At 37.8% G+C, this 21,697-nt stretch overlaps 1 protein-coding gene across 8 annotated transcripts in view; it reads left to right on the top strand.

Moving 5' to 3' along the window:
• The window catches only part of CLIP4 (CAP-Gly domain containing linker protein family member 4), a 123,505-nt gene that overhangs the window by 76,812 nt on the left and 24,996 nt on the right, over window positions 1–21,697 (top strand). For 7 of the 8 annotated variants that reach the window (XM_057742306.1, XM_057742307.1, XM_057742300.1 and 4 more), the window contains exons 9-11: window positions 7,860–8,000; window positions 19,189–19,278; window positions 20,079–20,222. In XM_057742306.1, the coding sequence (XP_057598289.1) occupies window positions 7,860–8,000; window positions 19,189–19,278; window positions 20,079–20,222 (375 nt within the window). The remainder of the gene's footprint in view (window positions 1–7,859; window positions 8,001–19,188; window positions 19,279–20,078; window positions 20,223–21,697) is intronic. The other variant, XM_057742308.1, reaches the window with a different exon arrangement.

Raw genomic sequence — 21,697 nt, 5'->3', positions numbered from 1 at the left:
ATTTTGTTGAGGATTTTTGCATCTATATTCATCAGTGATATTGGTCTGTAGTTTTCTTTTTTTGTGACATCTTTGTCTGGTTTTGGTATCAGGGTGATGGTAGCCTCATAGAATGAGTTTGGGAGTGCTCCGCCTTCTGCAATATTTTGGAAGAGTTTGAGAAGGATAGGTGTTAACTCTTCTCAAAATGTTTGATAGAATTCACCTGTGAATCCATCTGGTCCTGGGCTTTTGTGTGTTGGGAGATTTTTAATCACTGCCTCAATTTCTGTACTTGTGATTGGTCTGTTCATGGTTTCTATTTCTTCCTGGTTCAGTCTTGGAAGATTGTATTTTTCTAAGAATGTATCCATTTCTTCCAGGTTATCCAATTGATTGGCATATAGTTGCTTGTAGTAGTCTCTCATGATGTTTTGTATTTCTGAGGTGTCCGTTGTGACTTCTCCTTTTTCATTTCTAATTCTGTTGATTTGCATCTTCTCCCTTTTTTTCTTGATGAGTCTGGCTAATGGTTTATCAATTTTGTTAATCTTCTCAAAGAACCAGCTTTTAGTTTTATTTATTTTTCTTATGGTTTCTTTCCTTTCTTTTTCATTTATTTCTGCTCTGATCTTTACGATTTCTTTCCTTCTGCTCACTTTGGGGTTTCTTTGTTCTTCTTTCTCTAGTTGTTTGAGGTGTAAGGTTAGGTTGTTTATTCGATCATTTTCTTGTTTCTTAAGGTAGGACTGTATTGCTATAAACTTCCCTCTTAGAACTGCTTTTGCTGCGTCCCATAGGTTTTGGGTTGTTGTGTTTTCGTTGTCATTTGTTTCTAGATACTTTTTGATTTCCTCTTTGATTTCTGTAGTGATTCCTTGGTTGTTTAATAGTGAATTGTTTAGCCTCCATGTGTTTGTCTTTTTTGCAGTTTTTTTCCTGTAATTGATATCTAGTCTCATGGCGTTGTGGTCTGAGAAGATGCTTGATATGATTTCAATTTTCTTGAAGTTGCTGAGGTTTGATTTGTGACCCAAGATGTGATCTATCCTGGAAAATGTTCCGTGTGCACTTGAGAAGAAAGTGTAGTCTGTCGTTTTTGGATGGAATGTCCTATAAATATCAATTAAGTCGAGATGGTCTAATGTGTCATTTAAAGCTTGTGTGTCTTTATTTATTTTCTGTTTGGATGATCTGTCCATTGATGTAAGTGGGGTGTTCAAGTCTCCCACTATAATTGTGTTACTGTCGATGTCCCCTTTTATAGCTGTTAGCATTTGCCTTATGTATTGAGGTGCTCCTATATTGGGGGCATAGATATTTACCATTGTGATATGTTCTTCTTGGATGGATCCCTTGATCATTATGTAGTGCCCTTCCTTGTCTCTTTTAATAGTCTTTACTTTCAAGTCTAATTTGTCTGATATGAGTATTGCTACTCCAGCTTTCTTTTGACTTCCATTTGCATGGAATATCTTTTTCCATCCCTTCACTTTCAGTCTATATGTATCCCTTGGTCTGAAGTGGGTTTCTTGTAGGCAGCATATAGAAGGGTCTTGTTTTTGTATCCATTCAGCCAGTCTGTGTCTTTTGGTTGGAGCATTTAGTCCATTTACATTTAAAGTGATTATTGACATGTGTGTTCCAATTATCATTTTCTTAATTGTTTTGGGTTTGTATTTGTAGGTGTTTTCCTTTTCTTGTGTTTCCTACTTAGAGAAGTTCCTTTAGCACTTGTTGTAAGGCTGGTTTGGTGGTGCTGAATTCTCTTAACTTTTGCTTGTCTGGAAAGCTTTTGATGTCTCCCTCAAATCTGAATGAGATTCTTGCTGGGTAAAGTATTCTTGGCTGTAGGTTTCTCTTTTTCAGGACTTTCAGTATATCCTGCCATTCCCTTCTGGCCTGCAGAGTTTCTGTAGAAAGGTCAGCTGTTATCCTGATGGGTTTTCCCTTATATGTTGTTTGTTGCTTTTCTCTTGCTGCTTTTAATATTTTTTCTTTGTGTTGAATTGTCGTTAGTTTGATTAATATGTGTCTTGGTGTATTTCTCCTTGGGTTTATTCTGTATGGGACTCTCTGTGCTTCTTGGACTTGGTTCATTATTTCCTTTCCCATGTTGGGGAAGTTTTCCACTAGAACCTCTTCAAATATTTTCACAGACCCTTTCTTGTTTTCTTCTTCTTCTGGGATGCCTATAATTCGAATGTTGGTACGTTTAAGGTTATCACTGAGGTCTCTGAGGCTGTCTTCTAGTCTTTTTATTTTTTTATCTTTTTCCTGCTCTGTGGCATTTATTTCTTCCATTCTATCTTCCAACTCACTTATTCGTTCTTCTGCCTCAGTCATTCTGCTGGTTAGAGCATCTAGAGTATTTTTAATTTCAGTTATTTTGTTATCCATTGCTGTTTGTTTTTCTGAGTTCTTATGAACTGTTTCTTGTACTTTCTCTAATTTGTTATCGAGATTTTGTATCATTTTTACTATCATTACTCTAAATTGTTTTTCAGGCATTTTTCCTATTTCCTCCTCATTTATTTGGTCTTGTGGGTTTTTTTCCTGCTCCTTTGCCTGCATGGTGTTTCTTTGTTTCCTCATGGTTGTCCAAGCTTTTGGGGTTGCTTGTCCTGGTGATAGAGGTGTTTATAGAAGACTGTCCAAGCCTCAGACTAATGTCCAAGTATTGGATTAGACGAATATTCAGTCTGCTGGTGTTGGAGGGTTGCCTGCAGAGGTGGGGGGAGGCAGCTGTGGCTCACAAGGAGGCAGCGGCACTGGCCAGATACTATTCTTGATGCACAAAACAGCAGCCTTCCAAAAGACATTCTTAGTGATGATAACTTCTTTCCAGGTGTCTTCACTCTGCTCTCTTGATAACTGCATCCACCTTTCTCCAACAGCTAAGCCCCAGCGCTCCGCTCCCGCCTGAGGAAAAACGGTCCTACATTCGATTTTAAAAACATAAAAAAGGAGGAAAAAAACACCTGTATATGTTTTCTGTTCAATTTTTTCCACAAAATTTGGATTGTGTAAAGTTAAATAGTCTGCATTTTTATCTGACGTCCTATTATAATTTCCCCAAATCATGAACTATTGTTTGAAAGTGTGATTTTTTTTTTATGGCTTCATTTCCTTTAATTTTTCCAATTTGGTAGGTGAAAATTTCTGTTTGAATTCAAGTTCCTCTGATTGTGGTGAAATAAAATATCTGAAATATTCTGTTGTAGCACATGTGTTTTTTTGTATTATATTGGCAATTGCCAAGAAATAATTATTCATATTATTTGCCCATTAAAAATTGGGATATTAGTTTTTTTAAATACTGATAAGAGTTTTTAAAAAATAAATACATGTTTAGGATATTAAGCCTTTATATTTACTACAGATATTTTGCCCAGTTTGTCATTTGCCTTTGAACTTCATGTGCAGTGTTTTTGGACATGTAGTTTTATGCAGTTAAGAGACTTTTCCTTTATAATTTCTTATAACTGCTTTTATGCTAAGGTGGATAGTTCTTCCTAATCCAAGGATTCGTTATAGGTTATCTATTTTATTCTTTTGAATGTTTTAATTTTTAAATACTACATTACTTAGTTTGGGGTTTATTTGGTTAGTTGTATAAGGTTAAGAATTTAATTTTAATTTTCCTTTATTAGCTGATTTAGGCAACTGTCAAGCAGACTAAGGGCAAGACCAAAAACCATTAGCAACACAGAGAGCAGATGTAAATCAGAGCCATGGGAAATACTTAGATTGTAACAGAATGCATGTGGCTTCCCAAATCCCATCATTCCAAAGAGAGGCATGCTTGATTAGGACAAAGCGGGATACCTAAGGACCCTGCCTCTGTTCCTCTTTACATACTTTAAGGCAAGTTGGGGGGCAAGGGTCATGTGTTGGATTATATGAAAACGGGAATAGCCCTTCCTGCTGAGCCAGCTCAGTAGTCTGAGCCAGGTCTTTGCTAAACTATCAGTACTTGAGGTGTGGGGAGCAGGAGAGGTAGGGGCAGGAGAGGTGGAGAACTCCTGCCTCAGCAGAAGCCAAAGAATTTGTTTCTTCTCAGCAACAGTTTTTTTTTTTTTTTTCTCTCTCTAAATCTATCATTTTCCCTTTGGCTTGTTGTGCTTCCTTTAATATGAATTAAGTTCTTGTAAATGCTATAGTCTGTTTGGGGATTGCTTTGTTCCATTGATCTGTTAATTCTAGCACATATTAGATTTTTTTAATTGTGGAAATTTTATAATAATTTTTTAGAGATCTTTTCAAAAGCAGTTTTAGGTTCATATTAAAATTGAGAGGAAGATACAGAGATTTCCTGTATACCTCCTGCCCACACATGCACGGTTTCCCCTTTTATCAACATCCCTTCACCAAAGGGTATCTGTCTTACAATTGATGAATCCACATGGACACATCATAATCACTCAAAGTCTGTAGTTTGCCTTCAGGTTCCCTCTTTGTGTTGTATATTCTGTGGGTTTGGACAGATGTGTAGTGGCACGTATCCCTCATTGCCATATTTTAGAGCATTTTGACTGCCCTAAAAATCCTCTGTGCTCCACCTGTTCATCCCTTTCCACCTCAGCCCCTGGCAACCATTGATCACTGTACTGTCTTCATAGTTTTGCCTTTTCCAGAATGTCATATAGCTGGAATCATACAGTCTATAGCCTTTTAATAATGGCTTCTTTCACGTAGTAATTTGCATTTAAGTTTCTTCCATGTCTTTTCATGGCTTGATAACGTGTGTCTTTTTAGCACTGAATAATACTCCATTGTCTGGAGGTATCACAGACCTCCATTATTTCTCCATTCACCTAGTAGAGAGCATCTTGGTCGCTTCTAAGTTTTGGCAATTATGAAAATTTTATAATAATTTTTAATATATGGTAATACTATTTTTTATGTCTTTTAATAATTACCAAAGTGAAGACATCTACCTAGTTTACTAAGTCAAATCGTATTGGAGGGTTTATTAAAACCACCGCTAAACCCTCCCCTGGCTTGCCTTTCCTCACCCCAAGTCCTGCTCTTCAGAGGCAAGAACTTTTTGACTTCTTTAGCTGTATATTCTGATGTTCATATTCATATTTTAAATAATATATTTATATGGATCTTTCCAATTTTAGACATCTATTGACTTCATACTATGAAGAGAAAAATTTGGTGTTAGTTCTATTCTAAGTTTATTTCCTTGGCTTACCTATTTGTTTTGGTGAAGCACATCCTTCAGTAGCTTTTTGACGGAGGACTCATAGGAAGTAAATTCTTTGAGACTTTCCGTTCCAGAAATGTTTATGTCTGCCCTTATACTTCATATGATAGTTTAGTGGGATAAGAAATGTTAGGTTGAAATTCGTATTTTGAAGGTGATAACTCTATTGTCTAATGCAATTTGGCAAACTTTTCCTGTAAAGGGCCAAGTAGTAAATATTTTAGCTTTTATGGGCCATACAGTCTCTTGTTGCAACTATTCAGCTCTCCTGTTGTAGTGAATAAGCAGTCATAGACAATATGTAAACAAAAGGATGTGGCTGTGTTCCAACAGAACGGTACAAAAATAGGCAGCAGGGAGGACGTGGCTGTCAGGCCATAGCTGGCCAGGTATTTTCTTGAGCTTCCACTGTTGCTATTTAGAAGTTTGAGTCTTTCTTTCTTTTGTTTTTGTCATTTTCCTTATTTTTGGAAGCTTCTTTGGAAGGGCTAGTATTTTTTCTGTTTTATCATTTTCTTTAGAGTTTATACCATCTTTATTTCTTACTAAAATTTTAGTGGAATTTTGGGAGGAATTGTGATTAAACAAAATGTATCATGTTTATCTAGAAATTCATTACTCTTCTATTTAAAAATAATTCTTCCTTGTGTGTTTATTTTTAGTTAAGCCTTAAAATTATATGTGAAGATCTGAGGAGAATCCCATCAGTAATTTGATTAGCGTGAGATTCTAAATAGGAAGGTTAGCCCATACACAGTGCACACTTTGGGCTTTGGTAGTATCCAGTCATTGCTTTAAATTTAGTTTTGGTTCTCCCAAATGATTGAGTTAATTAAAAAAAAAAAAGAATGAGAGCTGTATAGTTCAGTTATTGAACAATATTATTGTGACATCAATGACACAAACATTTGAAAAATAATTCGTAGTCTGTACTCATAGATATGATTTGGTTTTCAGTTTTTTACAGTCCTTCCTAAATCCGCACATAAAACTTTTCACAGATATAATCATAATGTAATCAAACATACAACTCACTTTTTGTTTTCTTGATTTACTTTTCATATTTTCTGTATTTCTACATAATCTTTATTGTTTTACTTATTAACAGTGATGTAATAGCTCATAAATATAGTTGATTCATTCCTTCTATTGCCAAATAATTGTTTTCTCCTACTTATAATACTGCAGTGATGACATTCAAGTAAACAGTCTTTTCCTCCTATTTGGATTATTTTCTCATGTTTAATTTCTAAAAGTATGATTGGGTCATGGTGGTAAACTAGAAATTGTTTTGGCTCTTGAAATCTATCTTCTCCTTATAATATACAAATGTAGCCTTGTAACCTTGTTCACACCTCTTAAGTATTTCTTTATAATTAATGCTGTAAAGTAAATTAGGTCAGAATTTTTGTCTTCTGGTAAGATTTTACAAATTTACATCCCACAGTATAAAATAATTTATTTCTTCAAACCCTTGGCAACACTGGACATAGTCATCATCAAGCTTGAGAGTGTGTGTGTGCGTGCATGTGTGCGCGTGTGTGTATGTATTTGGCGAGGAAAATAATTTAGAGACAATAATAGAAAGTCAAAGAAAATCTGATAGGTGGGAGACAGAAGAGGGAAAACATTGTGGAGAAGTCAAAAGAGCTAGAAAAATCAGGAGGAAGGATTGTGGAATCCGAGGGAGGAAAGAATTTCAAGATTAGCAGAAAAGTAGTATAGTTAGAACTTGTTAGCTATAAACAAAGCACTCACTTTCCTATTTTAAAACAAGTTGTTTTAATGTATTACACTTTAGCCACAATGTGTCTTCGTTAGATTAGGTGTAAACACTGAATGGAAGCGTATAATATATATATTATGACTTTATTTTTTCTTCTTAAATGTCTTAGCCAAATAATCTTGGTATTTATAGCCCATATTCACTATTTCTAATGTACAGTATGTGCATATTTATATATACTGGAATTTTATGCCTGGATAAACTTCTTTTTTAGTGGAATTTTATGCTTCTAGCTGCAGCAAATAAGCAACCCTGCTCTCGTCCCCATGTGCCTCCCCCACTCCCCCAAAGCACACTGTATTGTTTCTGATTGTAAGAGGCTGAGGGCTAAGCCTTTTGGGAAGATTATGTTTTATACTCAAGAAGATTTTTTATATCCCTGCTATGTGTAAGGCACTGTATTAATAGGTACATTGAGGGAATGCAGAAATGAGTAATATTGAATTTTGTCTTCTAAAGTCTGGAAGAGAAAACACGAACATAAAAAGCTAGAATGTGGGGAAAAATATGTTCTAAGGAGCTGTAGATAAAGTGACATGGAAGAATAGTTTTTATACTATATTGTGCACTATTATTTGCCAGTACTTAGTCAGGAATAATTATAATGGAAAACTATGACTCATTTCTCTTTTCCCTGAGTTTCACTTAATGCCTGATTATGTTTGGTGCTTCTTGTATGTTTTTAGTCTTGACAACTAGATTGTAAACTTTCTGAGGGCAAGTACTGAATCTTACATTTTTTCTCTCTCTCCCGCCAACAGGGCACCTACTAGACACTAAAAAAGAACTTAAAGACTTACATTACTGAATGGCTGTACTTATCCTTTTATTTGAAGTGATTTTAATTGCTTAACACTAAAATTCTGCATTCTCTCTTAGGTATTTTTGCACCTCTTTCAAAGATAAGTAAAGCAAAAGATCGAAGGAAGAATATAGCACACACTCCTTCTACAAAAGCTGTACCCCTCATCAGGTCCCAGAAAGTTGATGTAGCTCATGTAACGTCAAAAGTGAATACTGGTAGGTCAAACCAGAAACTTAGATATCTTCTTTGTGTTTTAATCTTGTCCTTGGAATGCCTTGTATTTAAATTGCATCATACTTCTTGGTTAGCTACCGGTGAAACCCGCATTTAATAAAATCTGCGAAGTACTTGGTTTATGATTTTAATTCCCGACAGGAGGGTTTCAGATTTGTTCCTTCCCTTTTTCCTCCTTCTATTTCCGTACTTTTATCACCCCCTGATCTAACCTCAAAGCTAGACTTTATACCTCTGCTAAACATTTATGCAATACAACTAGCTTTACGTCTCTCACCTATTGAAGAATTTTAGTGACTTTTTTGTCAGAAAAAGTCTCAACTCTTGAAACTGCCCGTCAGAGACCTTGCTCTGACGGGGTCTCTTACTGCTTCGCTGTGACAAGTTGAGTTGTGACACAGCTGAGCTGTGGTTTGGCATGTCTCACTGTCTCGTGCATGCCGTGTTCTCACGCTTCCCCTCACACTTTGCCTCAGGCTGTCTCTCTGGGCAGTAGTTGACTTCTGCCTGAGGTCCACGTCCTCCTTTACCTTTTTGCTCACATCCTGTTTCTCCATGAATACCTCCCTGATGACCCAGCTCACTGTGATCTCTTCATTCTCTAACTTCGTATACAGTTGTATCCACACCACCCCGTTGCTATTTGTTATCTTGGGTTTTGTCCTCTGATTGCTTTACTTATGCAGATCTTTTATTCTGTTAGCAAAATCTTCAACTTTAAACAGACTGTGAGAGTATTTTGTACTTTCGTATTCACTGTAGGCACAGAGCACAAAATAGGTGATTGATAAATACTTGCTAACTCATGGCAGCTGATGCAGAAAGGCTCTCTACCACCACTGAAAGATTTTGTCTACAAATTAGGTTGGCTTTTCTACTCTGTTCCATTGGCCTATTTAAATATCCCTGTGTCAGTACTGCACTTCATAATTACTGTAGCTTAAAAAAATTTTTTTTTGATATCTAGTAGAGGAACGCCTCCTATCTTTTTCTTGAATAGTGTCCTGCCTGTTTGGCCCTTATGAAGCAAACGTCCTTATACATTTTAGAATAAGCTGCTGCTGCTTTAAAAAAAATCTGTTGAGAGAGGATGGGCGGTTGGACAAATAGGTGAAGGGGATTAAGAGGCACACACTTGTAGCTAAGAAATAAATCACAGGGATGGAATGTACAGCATAGGGCATATAGTCAATAATGTTGTAATAACTTTGTAGTGACAGTTGGTAACTAGACTTATTGTGGTGATCAATTCATAATGTATATAAATGTTGAATCACTGTGTTGCAGACCTGAAGCTAATATAATATTTATGACAACTATACTTCAATTAAAAAAATAAAAGTGAAAAATAAATAAGATGCTAAATATATCCCCAGGGCAAGAAAATATTATTTTTCAAGTGCAAACTGGAATTATATCTCAAAAAAAGTGCTTGTCACAAAATTAAAGTTATTTTTGCTCCTTAGTAGAAAGTTAACTTCTAGACCAATAAATTAACAAATTATGTTAATGTTATTTTTAGTGTTAAAAAACAAAAATATCTGTTGAAGTTTTAATTGGTGTTACATTTAAACCTTAAATCAATTTGAGAACTGACATCTTTACAATATTCAGTCTTTTAATTGTAAGCCTGGGATATTGCTTTATTTAATTAGGTCCTTTAAAAATATCTCAATAAAATGTTATGATTTTCTCTATAGATATTTTGTGCTTGTTTTGTTAGGGCTATTCCTAGGTACTTTATACTTTTTGATGCTCTTGTAAGTGGTATCCTTTTAACCTGAAACGCAGAAGTACGCAGCAGGTAGGGACAGAAAGCTCAAAGAGAAGCCCTCTGTTTCTGGTCTGAGGAGCAGGAAAGGGGTCTCCTACTAGATAGAAAGTGGAGGAAATCCCTGTTTTCTTTTTCAATTGCTTTTTTTTTACCTCTTTGGTTCTTTCCCACTCCAGTCCCTAGGCAGTCCTGCATTTTGTAATAGCAGCAGGGAGTGGCCAGGCACCTAAAATCCCAAGAGAGGGGAACCCTTGTTTCTGGCCAGAGAAACTGGTCCCAAGAACGTGGATGGAATCCCCATAGTTTTTCTTCTTTTTCTCACTGCTTGGCCCACAGGCAGAGTCAGTCTCGAAAGCTTATGTGACAGAGCAGGGAAATTAAAGCATAGGCATTCCACCCAGAATATCAGGAACGGGTGCCTCTGGGAGCAGGAAAATGTCAAGACCATGGTGAAGAGGGAGCTCAAGAACGTGCTCTCCGCGTGGTGGGCTTACTGCCAAGTCGTGTGTGCACGCGTCTGACCACAGGCTTTGGTCTCCTGCACAGACCACTGCCCAGGTCTCAGACTGACTACTGGGTGGCACAGCACATGAGACAGATCCCAGATCGCAAATAGGCTTTGGCAACTGAACTGACATTGGAACCGCCGTCAGAGAAGGTGGGTGGGAACTTCCAGCCTGAACCTAACCGCCTGCTAACTGTTAATGCCGGCTAAAACAGAACAGAGCAGTCAGCATTCTCCATAGGATTTAAACAGGACCCAGAGTCCTGTAGGATAATGTTTGTAATATACAGGATACAATCCAAAATTGCTCAAAATATGAAAAACCAGGAAAATCTCAACTCTCAAGGAAAAAGGCAAGCAAAAGATGCCAACCCTGAGATTATACAGACATTTATCAGATAAAGATTTTAAAGAATATATTATAATCTTCTAAGAATGAAGGGTGAACCCTCTTGACACAAATGGAAAATTTCAGCAGACATGAAGATATAAAAAAGAACCAAATAATGTATGAGTACAGGTAAAACTGAGGTAATCTAAGATCAGTGGGATTTTAGCAATGTCAGTATCCTGGTTGTGATTTTATGCTATAATTTTGTAAAATGTTGCCTTTGGGGGAAACTGGGTTAGGGTTAGGGTTTTTTTTACAACTGCATGCAAATCTCCAGTTATCTCAAAAAATTCAAATAGAAGGAAAGACTCAAATGGATATTTTAGAACTGAAAAATGGAACTGAAAATAAGAAATTTACTCTGTGGGTTGCCTTCACAAAGTCTCTCTTCCCCACCCTCCAGTCAGCAGTTTCTGCTGTTGTGGTTCTGGGCCTCCCTTCTGGCCTCTGCTTCCAGTCTCTTCTCTTCTAGTTCCTCCTAAACTTTGCTGTCGGGATAACATTATCCACCTGTGACTCCTCATTCCAGCCCTCCTTTCCAAAGCCCATCAGAGGCTCGTTCCCTGCTGAAGAGCTCTAGTTCCTTCGCCGGTACTGTCACCCTCTAAGGTTTCACTGTGACCCATTTATCCAGATTACTTCTCCCACGTCCCCCCAAAGTCCATTTTATTCCAGCCAAGCTACTCATCCTTCTCTGACCGTTCTCTTTTTTCTTCTTGTGCATCTATAATGCCTACCTTCAGTTCTTTCTGTCCGTAACTCCCGTATTCTCTGGAAGAAATCTGACCTCTCTCTCAAGACCCATATTGGAATGTGACCTTTTGATGAGGCATTAATTTATCTTTACAGCCACAGTTGTTGCCTCCTCCTTCTATTCTGGGCCTTGTATCAAACATGTCCTCATATTTTAGTTGTTCATGTCTTTCGGCCAAATTTAAAAGGTCGTCCTTCAGGGCTGGGACCATGACTTGCTTTTGTTTGTGATGCTCAGAGTGCCAAGCTCAGTTCTTCACCCAAAATGCTTTGTAAGCGTGTAGAATTGGAATGGATGCTTGTTGGAATTCGAAACTGGGTGTAGTCCATTAGATTTCTTATTTAAATAGTTTGGTTCTGTAGAATTGAAACAGAAGTCTTAATATTAAGTAAAGTATTATTCACAAGTTCTATCTTTTTTTTTTTTGCTGCATTGAGTCTTTGTTGCTGCATGCGGGCTTTCTCTAGTTGCAGCGAGTGGGGGCTGCTGTTTGTTGCGGCGCATGGGCTTCTCAGTGCGGTGGCTTCTTTTGTTGCAGAGCACAGGCTCTAGGTGCATGGGCCTCAGTAGTTGCAACATCTGGGCTCAGTAGTTGTGGCTAGTGGGCTCTAGGGCATGTGGGCTCAGTAGTTGTGGTTCGCAAACTCTAGAGTGCAGGCTCAGTAGTTGTGGCACATGGGCTTAGTTGCTCTGCAGCATGTGGGATCTTTCTGGACCAGGGACCAAACCTGTGTCCCCTGCATTGGCAGGCAGATTCTTAACCACTGTGTTACCAGGAAAGTCCCTCTTTCTTTTTTAAAATGAGTTTTTTTTGTGGGAGTTGGGTATGGTGAGAGTTGGGTAGTCATTTTCAGAATAACAGTGGTAGAAAGTCAGGGTTTTTTACTGTCTGACTCTCACTTAAATGAATAATTGCTGTAATGATTTGCAAGAAGTTTTACCCAAAATTCACTATCTAAATAGACAATCCGCTACAATGAATTTGTGTGCACACACCAGTGAAATCACGAGTTGTTTGCAGGTCTTAGCAAGTGTGCAGCTGTCATAGCTATATTAGGTTTGCTTTACCTGCTTAGTGTTGTGCAAACACACTAAGGAGTGCATTAAGTATCAGACAGTTAGGTAGCTGTGTTTTAAGTACTTTATATCATTTAGAACTCCTTAGTGGATTTTTAAATAGGTGTAAAAGACACTTTGGTGATTTGAGGGGAAATTGATTGGGGTTTTCAAATGGGTTAGGAGTACATTCTTTTCTTTCCCCTTTAAATAATAAAATATTGGCCCCTGACATCTGTGAATTTATTATCAACATGTTCTCAGAAGTAGATAAGATTTAGTTAATGAAGGATGTCTGTACTTTATTTTTATTTATTTATTTGTTAATTTATTTTAAAGATTTATTTTATTATTTATTTTTGGCTGCATTGGGTCTTTGTTGCTGCACATGGGCTTTCTCTAGTTGTGGCAGGTGGGGGCTACTCTTCGCTGTAGTGCACAGGCTTCTCATTGCAGTGGCTTCTCTTATTGCAGAGCACGGGCTCTAGGCGTGTGGGCTTCAGTAGTTGCGGTGCGTGGGTTCAGTAGTTGTGGCTCACAGGCTCTAGAGCACAGACTCAGTAGTGTGGCGCATGGGCTCAGTTGCTGTGCAGCATGTGGGATCTTCCCAGAACAGGGCTTGAACTCATGTCCCTTGCATTGGTAGATGGATTCTTTTTTTTTTTTTTTTTAATTTAATGTAATTTAATTTTTTTTTAATTTTTTTATTTTTTACAATGAACTGCATATATTTAGAGTGTACAATTTGGTATCCCAGTCTCCCAATTCATTCCACCCCCAACCCTCCCCGCTTTTCCCACTTGGTGTCCATATGTTTGTTCTCTACATCTGTGTCTCTGTTTCTGCCTTGCAAACCGGTTGATTTGTACCATTTTTCTATAGTCCACATATGTGTGTTAATATACAATATTTGTTTTTCTCTTTCTGACTCACTTCACTCTGTATGACAGTCTCTAGGTCCATCTATGTCTCTACAAACATCCCAGTTTCATTGCTTTTTTACACCTGAGTAATATTCCATTGTATGTATGTACCACATCTTCTTTATCCATTCCTCTGCTGATGGACATTTAGGTTGCTTCCATGTCCTGGCTGTTGTAAATAATGCTGCAGTGAACATTGGAGTGCATGCGTCTTTTTGAATTATGGTGTTCTCTGGGTATATGCCCAGCAGTGGGATTGCTGGGTCATATGGTAACTCTATTTTTAGTTTTGCAAGAAACCTCCATGCTGTTCTCCATAGTGGCTATATCAATTTACATTCCCACCAGCAATGCAAGAGCGTTCCCTTTTCTCCACACCCTCTGCAGCATTTACTGTTTGTAGATTTTCTGATGATGCCCATTCTAGCCGGTGTGAGGTGATACCTCATTGTAGTTTTGATTTGCATTTCTCTAATAATTAGTGATATTGAGCAGCTTTTCATGTGCCTCTTGGCCATCCATATGTCTTCTTTGGAGAAATACCTATTTAGGTCTTCTGCCCATTTTTTGATTGGGTTGTTTGTTTTTTTGATATTGAGCTGGATATGTTTATATATTTTGGAGATTAATCTTTTGTTGATTCATTTGCAAATATTTTCTCCCATTCTGAGGGCTGTCTTTTCGTCTTGCTTATAGTTTCCTTTGCTGTGCAGAAGCTTTGAAGTTTCATTAGGTCCCACTTATTTTTGTTTTTATTTCCGTTACGCTAGAGGGTGGATCAAAAAAGATCTTGCTGTTATTTACGTCAAAGAGTGTTCTTCCTATGTTTTCCTCTAGGAGTTTTATAGTGTCTGGCCTTACATTTAGGCCTTTTATCCATTTTGAGTTTATTTTTGTGTATGGTGTTAGGGAGTGTTCTAATTTCATTCTTTTACATGTAGCTGTCCAGTTTTCCCAGCACCACTTATTGAAGAGGCTGCCTTTTCTCCATTTTATATCCTTGCCTCCTTTGTCATAGATTAGTTGACCATAGTTTATCTCTGGGCTTTCTATCCTGTTCCATTGATCTATATTTCTATTTTTGTGCCAATACCATACTGTCTTGATCACTGTAGCCTTGTAGTGTAGCCTGAAGTCAGGAAGCCTGATTCCCCCAACTCTGTCTTTCCTTCTCAAGATTGCTTTGGCTATTCGGGGTCTTTTGCGTTTCCATACAAATCGTAAAATTTCTTGTCCTAGTTCTGTGAAAAATGCCATTGGTAATTTGATCAGGATTGCATTGAATCTGTAAATTGCTTTCGGTAATATAGTCATTTTCACAATGTTGATTCTTCCAATCCAAGAACATGGTATGTCCCTCCATCTGTTTGTGTCTTCTTTGATTTCTTTCATTAGTGTCTTGTAGTTTTCTGCATACAGATCTTTTACCTCCTTGGTTAGGTTTATTCCTAGGTATTTTATTCTTTTTGTTGCAATGGTGAATGGGATTGTTTCGTTAATTTCTCTTTCTGATCTTTCATTGTTAGTGTATAGAAATGCAAGAGATTTCTGTGTGTTAATTTTGTATCCTGCAACTTTCCCAAGTTCATTGATTAGCTCAAGTAGTTTTCTGGTGGCATCTTTAGGATTTTCTATGTATAATATCATGTCATCTGCAAACAGTGACAGTTTTACTTCTTCTTTTCCAATTTGGATTCCTTTGATTTCTTTTTCTTCTCTGATTGCTGTGGCAAGGACTTCCAAAACTATGTTGAATAGTAGTGGAAGTAGTGTCTTGTTCCTAATCTTAGAGAGAATGCTTTCAGTTTTTCACCATTGAGAATGATGTTTGCTGTGGGTTTTTCATATATGGCCTTTATTATGTTGAGGTAGGTTCCCTCTATGCCCACCTTCTGGAGAGTTTTTATCATAAATGGGGGTTGAATTTTGTCAAAAGCTTTTTCTGCATCTATTGAGATGACCATGTGGTTTTTATCCTTCAGTTTGTTAATATGGTGTGTCACATTGATTGATTTGCATATATTGAAGAATCCCTGCATTCCAGGGATAAGCCCCACTTGATCATGGTGTATGATCCTTTTAATGTGTTGTTGGATTTTGTTGGCTAGTATTTTGTTGAGGATTTGTGCATCTAAATTCATCAGTGGTAGTGGTCTGTAGTTTTTCTTTTTGTGTAGTATCTTTGTCTGGTTTTGGTATCAGGGTGATGGTGGCTTCATAAAATGAGTTTGGGAGTGTTCCTTCCTCTGAAATTTTTTGGAAGAGTTTGAGAAGGATGGGTGTTAGCTCTTCTCTAAATGTTTGATAAAATTCACCTGTGAATCCATCTGGTCCTGGACTTTTGTTTGTTGGGAGATTTTTAATCACAGTTTCAATTTCATTACTTGTGATTGGTCTGTTCATATTTTCTATGTCTTCCTGATTCAGTCTTGGAAGGTTATACCTTTCTAAGAATCTGTCCATTTCATCCAGGTTGTTCATTTTATTGGCATATAGTTGCTTGTAGTAATCTCTTATGGTGCTTTTTATTTCTGTGGTGTCCATTGTAACTTCTCCTGTTTCATTTCTAATTTTATTGATTTGAGTCCTCTCCCTCTTTTTCTTGATGAGTTTTGCTAGAGGTTTATCGATTATTTTTTTCTTTTTCTCTTTTGTTTTTCGATTTTATTTATCTTCTCAAAGAACCAGATTTTAATTTTATTGATTTTTGCTATTGTTTTCTTTGTCTCTATTTCATTTATTTCTGCTCTGATCTTTATGATTCTCTCCGTCTACTAACTTTGGGTTTTGTTTGCTCTTCTTTCTCTAGTTTCTTTAGGTGTAAGTTTTGATTGTTTATTTGGGATTTTTCTTGTTTCTTGAGGTAGGATTGTATTGCTATAAACTTCCCTCTTAGAACTGCCTTTGCTGCATCCCATAGGTTTTGGATCATTGTGTTTTCATTGTCATTTGTCTCTAGGTATTTTTTGATTTCCTCTTTGATTTCTTCAGTGATCTCTTGGTTATTTAGTAGCATATTGTTTAGCCTCCATGTGTTTGTGTTTTTTACAGTTTTTTTCCTGTAATTGATTTCTAATCTCATAGCGTTGTGGTCAGAAAAGATGCTTGATATGATTTCAATTTTCTTGAATTTACCAAGGCTTGATTTATGACCCAAAATGTGATCTATCCTGGAGAATGTCCCATGTGCACTTGAGAAGAACATGTAATCTGCTGATTTTGGATATAATGTCCTATAGATATCTATTAAATCAAGCTGATTTATTGTGTCATTTAAAGCTTGTTTCCTTATTAATTTTCTGTGTGGATGATCTGTCCATTGGTGTAAGTGGGGTGTTAAAATCCCCCACTATGACTGCGTTACTGTCGATTTCCTCTTTCATAGTTGTTAGCATTTCCCTTCTGTATTGAGGTGCTCCTATATTGGGTTCATATATCTTTATAATTGTTATCTCTTCTTCTTGGATTGATCCCTAGATCTTTATGTAGTGTCCTTTCTTGTCTCTTGTAACATTTTTTATTTTAAAGTCTATTTTATCTGATATGAGTATTGCTACTCCAGCTGTCTTTTGATTTCCATTTGCATGGAATATCTTTTTCCATCCCCTCACTTTCAGTCTGTATGTGTCCCTAGGTCTGAAGTGGGTCTCTTGGAGACAGCATGTATATGGGTCTTGTTTTTGTATCCATTCAGCCAGTCTGTGTCTTTTGGTTGGTGCATTTAGTCCATTTACATTCAAGGTAATTATCAATATGTATGTTCCTATGACCATTTTCTTAATTGTGTTTTTTGTTTGTTTCTGTAGGTCCTTTTCTTCTCTTATGTTTCCTACTTAGAGAAGTTCCTTTAGCATTTGTTGTAGGGCTGGTTTGGTGGTGCTGAATTCTCTTAGCTGTTGCTTGTCTGTAAAGCTTTTGATTTCTCCATCGAATCTGAATGAGATCATTGCTGGGTAGAGTATTCTTGGTTGTAGGTTCTTCCCTTTCATCACTTTAAAAATATCGTGCCACTCCCTTCTGGATTGCAGAGTTTCTGCTCAGAAATCAGCTGTTACCCTTATGGGAGTTCCCTTGTATGTTATTTGTCGTTTTTCCCTTGTTGCTTTCAATAACTTTTCTCTGTCTTTAACTTTTCTCAGTTTGACTACTGTATGTCTTGGCATGTTTCTCCTTGGGTTTATCCTGCCTGGGACTCTCTGTGCTTCCTGGACTTGGGTAGCTATTTCCTTTCCCATGTGAGGGAAGTTTTCAACTATAATCTCTTCCAGTATTTGCTCAGGTTCTTTCTCTCTCTCTTCTCCTTCTGGGACCCCTATAATGCGAATGTTGGTGTGTTTAACATTGTCCCAGAGGTCTCTTAGGCTGTCTTCAGTTCTTTTCATTCTTTTTTCTTTATTCTTTTCTGCATCAGTGATTATCACCATTCTATCTTCCAGCTCACTTATTCGCCCTTCTGCCTCAGTCAATCTGCTATTGGTTCCTTCTAGTGTATTTTTCATTTCAGTTATTGTGTTGCATATCTCTGTTTGTTTGCTCTTTAATTCTTCTAGGTCTTTGGTAAACTTTTCTTGCAACTTTTCAATCTTTGCATCCAATCGTTTTTCAAAGTCCTGGATCATCTTCACCATCATTATTCTGAATTCTTTTTCCGGAAGAACGCCTATCTCCTCTTCATTTAGTTGTTTTTCTGGTGTTTTGTCTTGTCCCTTCATCTGATACAAAGTCTTGTGGCTGTGATTTTCAGTTCCACAAAATGAAAATACTGCTGATACTGCTTGATTCTGCTGTCTGCCCTCTTGTGGAGGAAGCTGTCTAGGAGGCTCATGAGTGCTTCCTGATGGGAGGGACTGATGGTGGGTTGGGCTGCGTGGGCAGAGCTCAGTAAAACTTTAATCTGATTTGGTGGGTGGAGCTCAGTGACACTTTAATCTGCTTGTCTGCCAATGGGTGGGGCTGTGTTCCCACCCTGGTGGTCATTTGGCCTGAGGCGACCCAGCAGTGGAGCTTACAGGCTCTTTGGTGGAGCTAATGGTGGACTCTGGAAGGGCTCACGCCAATGAGCACTTCTCAGAACCCCTGCCACCAGTGCCCCTGTCTCCTTGGTGAGCCACAGCTGCCCCCCACCTCTGCAGGCAACCTCCCAACACCAGCAAGTAGGTCTGGTTCAGTCTCTTATGGGGTCACTGCTCCTTCCCCCTGGGTCCTGGTGAGCACACTTTTTTGTGTGCCCTCTAAGAGTGGAGTCTCCATTTCCCCCAGTCCTGTGGAGGTCCTGCAATCAAATCCCGCTGGCTTTCAAAGTCTGATTCTCTGGGGATTCCTCCTCCTGTTGCTGAATCCCCAGGTTAGGAAGCCTGACGTGGGGCTCAGAACCCTCAGGGCTTCCGCAGTATAACTGTTCTCCAGCTTGTGAGTCACGCACCCAGCATTTATGGGATTTGATTTTAATGCGATTGCGCCCCTCCTACGGTCTCATTGCGGCTTCTCCTTTGTCTCTGGATGTGGGATGTTTTTTTTGGTGAGTTCCAGTGTCTTTCTGTCGTTGATTATTCAGCAGTTAGTTGTAATCCCAGTGCTCTTGCAAGAGGGAGTGAGCGCACGTCTTCCTACTCCGCCATCTTGATTCTTCCCTCCCAGATGGATTCTTAACCACTGCACCACCAGGGAAGCCCCAGGATGTCTGTACTTTAAAAAGTGAATACATTTTTATGTTGAATATTAAACAGAATTCTTTCTTGCTGAAAGTGTTTTGTTTCTGTGTTCTAGGATTAATGACATCAAAAAAAGATAGTGCTTCAGAATCAACACTTTCATTGCCTCCTGGTGAAGAATTGAAAACTGGAGCAGAGAAAGATGGTAATATAATTTATAGCTCCTATTCTCAAATTTTAATTTATTGATGGAACTTTAAAATAATATAGTGATATAGCTTATATGAGGCTAAATTTTAAAGTTTGTATAGAAAGAATCATTGCAGTAAAAATTTATCCTTGAAAATCCCCTAAGCAGCTCATAATAAAGTGTGTGTGTATGTGAATATATATATCTATTATATATGTAATATATATATATTTTTTGTATAAAATCATGTGTTGTGATTCTTATGTACACTTAAATTAGAGAATTACTGTGCTAGATTAAGAGAATAAAAGAAAATTCATATTGTAGTTGGTTTGATAAAAGTAAGTTGCCTTTAGCTGTCAAATCATTGGGTGAATAAAGCATGAATAGAAAATTCAAAAGTATTCCTGCTTGCCTTTAGATTAACTAGGAACATTTTAATATTAAGCTTTTGTTACCTTAAAACACATTAGTGGTGTTTTTTATGTAAATAAAATGTGATTCTGTTGATACTAACTCATCGCAGGCGAGGGGTGAGAGACAGTGGTGGCTGGAACAGGTAGTTGGTCTCCTATATGAGGTTGTCATCCTGCGTTGTGGATCCATTGGATCCTTAAAATTGCTTGGGCTACGAAATCTTGTGTGTATGAAATACAATATATTTTGATGAAATCAGGCATTAAATGCAACACAAGATAATCCACAATTGAGGAAGCTAAATGGAGAGTTTCAAAAGGATTTGTCTGGAAAACATCTCATTGGTTCATTTCTTATTTTCCACCCTTTGACGTATCACCTTCCCATCCCCGTTTTAGTTACCCTGCTTGGATCCGTCAGCAGCTCCTCCTCTATATCTTCTTTGGAGCACAGGCAGAGCCACTCCAAGAAGCTGAGTGCACGTGGCAATAACAAGAAGACAGTGAGCAAAAGCCCTTCTGTCTCATCGAGAGCCAGTGCTGGTATCTATGGCTTTTTCAACCAGGCTTTCTTGGTGTTTTTTATCTTGGTTTGTTTGTAAGTAGATTTGCTGTTTTTAAATGTGTAGAAGGAACCCTCTGCTTCAGTCAGATTGAACTCCTTGCCCCTTCCCTGTCTCCCCCAACCCCCTGCCTCCCGCCCCTTCGTCAGTGTACCCTGGATCTCTCTGCCTTTCTCCACGTGCTCCCGCCGTGTTTCCTTGTCTGGATTGACATCTTCTCTTCCTCATGTATCTAAGGACTCCAGCCCCTTTAAAGTTCCTATTAGAAGTTTATGCTAGATCTTCTGATGCTTGGAAACTGTACGGTCTGTTCTCTCTCTTATCTCTTTTCTCATCTAAACCTAATAATAACTAATGTGCCAGTACATGTTATTTACTATTTCAGGTACTATCAAAGGCATTTTACATACCTTATTTCATTTAATTCTCAAAATAAACCTATGGGGTAGGTACTATTATGACCATCTTCAATTTATGAATGAGGAAACCGCGGCTCAGGGAGGTTAGGCATTGGTGCGTGATGGCAGTTTCTAAGTGCACACCTGGGCTTCACCCGCAGGTCTGTCTGATGCTTCTCTGCTACCATAGCTGGCCTCTGTCTCAAGTACCTTCAGCTCTTCCTCATGCTGTGGGGTCTCCAGACCCCTCTGGGCCAGCTGATAAAGAGCTGAATCGCTCTCTCTCAGTACAAGTCCATTCTAAGCCTGCTCATGTAGTTTTGGTGACCACACTGTACCATTGGCTCAAACAGAGCCTTATGCTAAGTCTCTTCATTTTGTGGCTTGACATAGGACTTTACATTTATTTTCATTTAATTTAATGTTAGGATTTTTATCCCTATGAATTTTGTTTTTTATCTTGTGTATAGCTTTTGTATTGCTTTTTCACACACTTTTGTGTTATCTTCTTATTTAAAAAGTATGCTTTCTCTGTTTTTAGCCAAGTCATTGTTTAACACTGTGTAGGAGAGGTTGACGGTGATAACCTTTTTAAGTTGCCTGCTTGATCCCATTCGGTCTGCGTTTCCTCAATTATGTGTGAGGATATATAAGGCACCTTTTCTTGTTGAAATCAACATATATATTGAATTTATTGCAGTTCACTTATTTACCTACATAGAAAGAAAATGAAGCCACTTTGGCATAACTTATTTTTAATGAGCCTCATAGTAATTACTAGATTCTTTTTCTAATACTTTTAATACTTATACTGAACCAATATTTTATTGTAGGAAGTGTTCGTGTCAGGATTTTTTTTCTCTTTAAGTTTCCTTACTGTATGGGGAGAAAAACCACAAACAAACCCTCAATAGTAACATTAATGTAATAAACTTAAAAACTGAGATTCTAAAAGTGGAGAACCTGGAAATTTTGCTTGAAAATTTATTTTCTGAATAGATTCCCCTTCCCCTGAAACCAGTTTCTCTTTAACACTCTGAGAAATAGAGGTGAATAG

The sequence above is a fragment of the Hippopotamus amphibius genome, chromosome 7, assembly GCF_030028045.1.
Source record: "Hippopotamus amphibius kiboko isolate mHipAmp2 chromosome 7, mHipAmp2.hap2, whole genome shotgun sequence".
NCBI lineage: Eukaryota > Metazoa > Chordata > Mammalia > Artiodactyla > Hippopotamidae > Hippopotamus > Hippopotamus amphibius.
The sequence above is the reverse complement of the archived record's forward strand: the minus strand, read 5'-3'. Positions and strand labels throughout refer to the sequence as shown.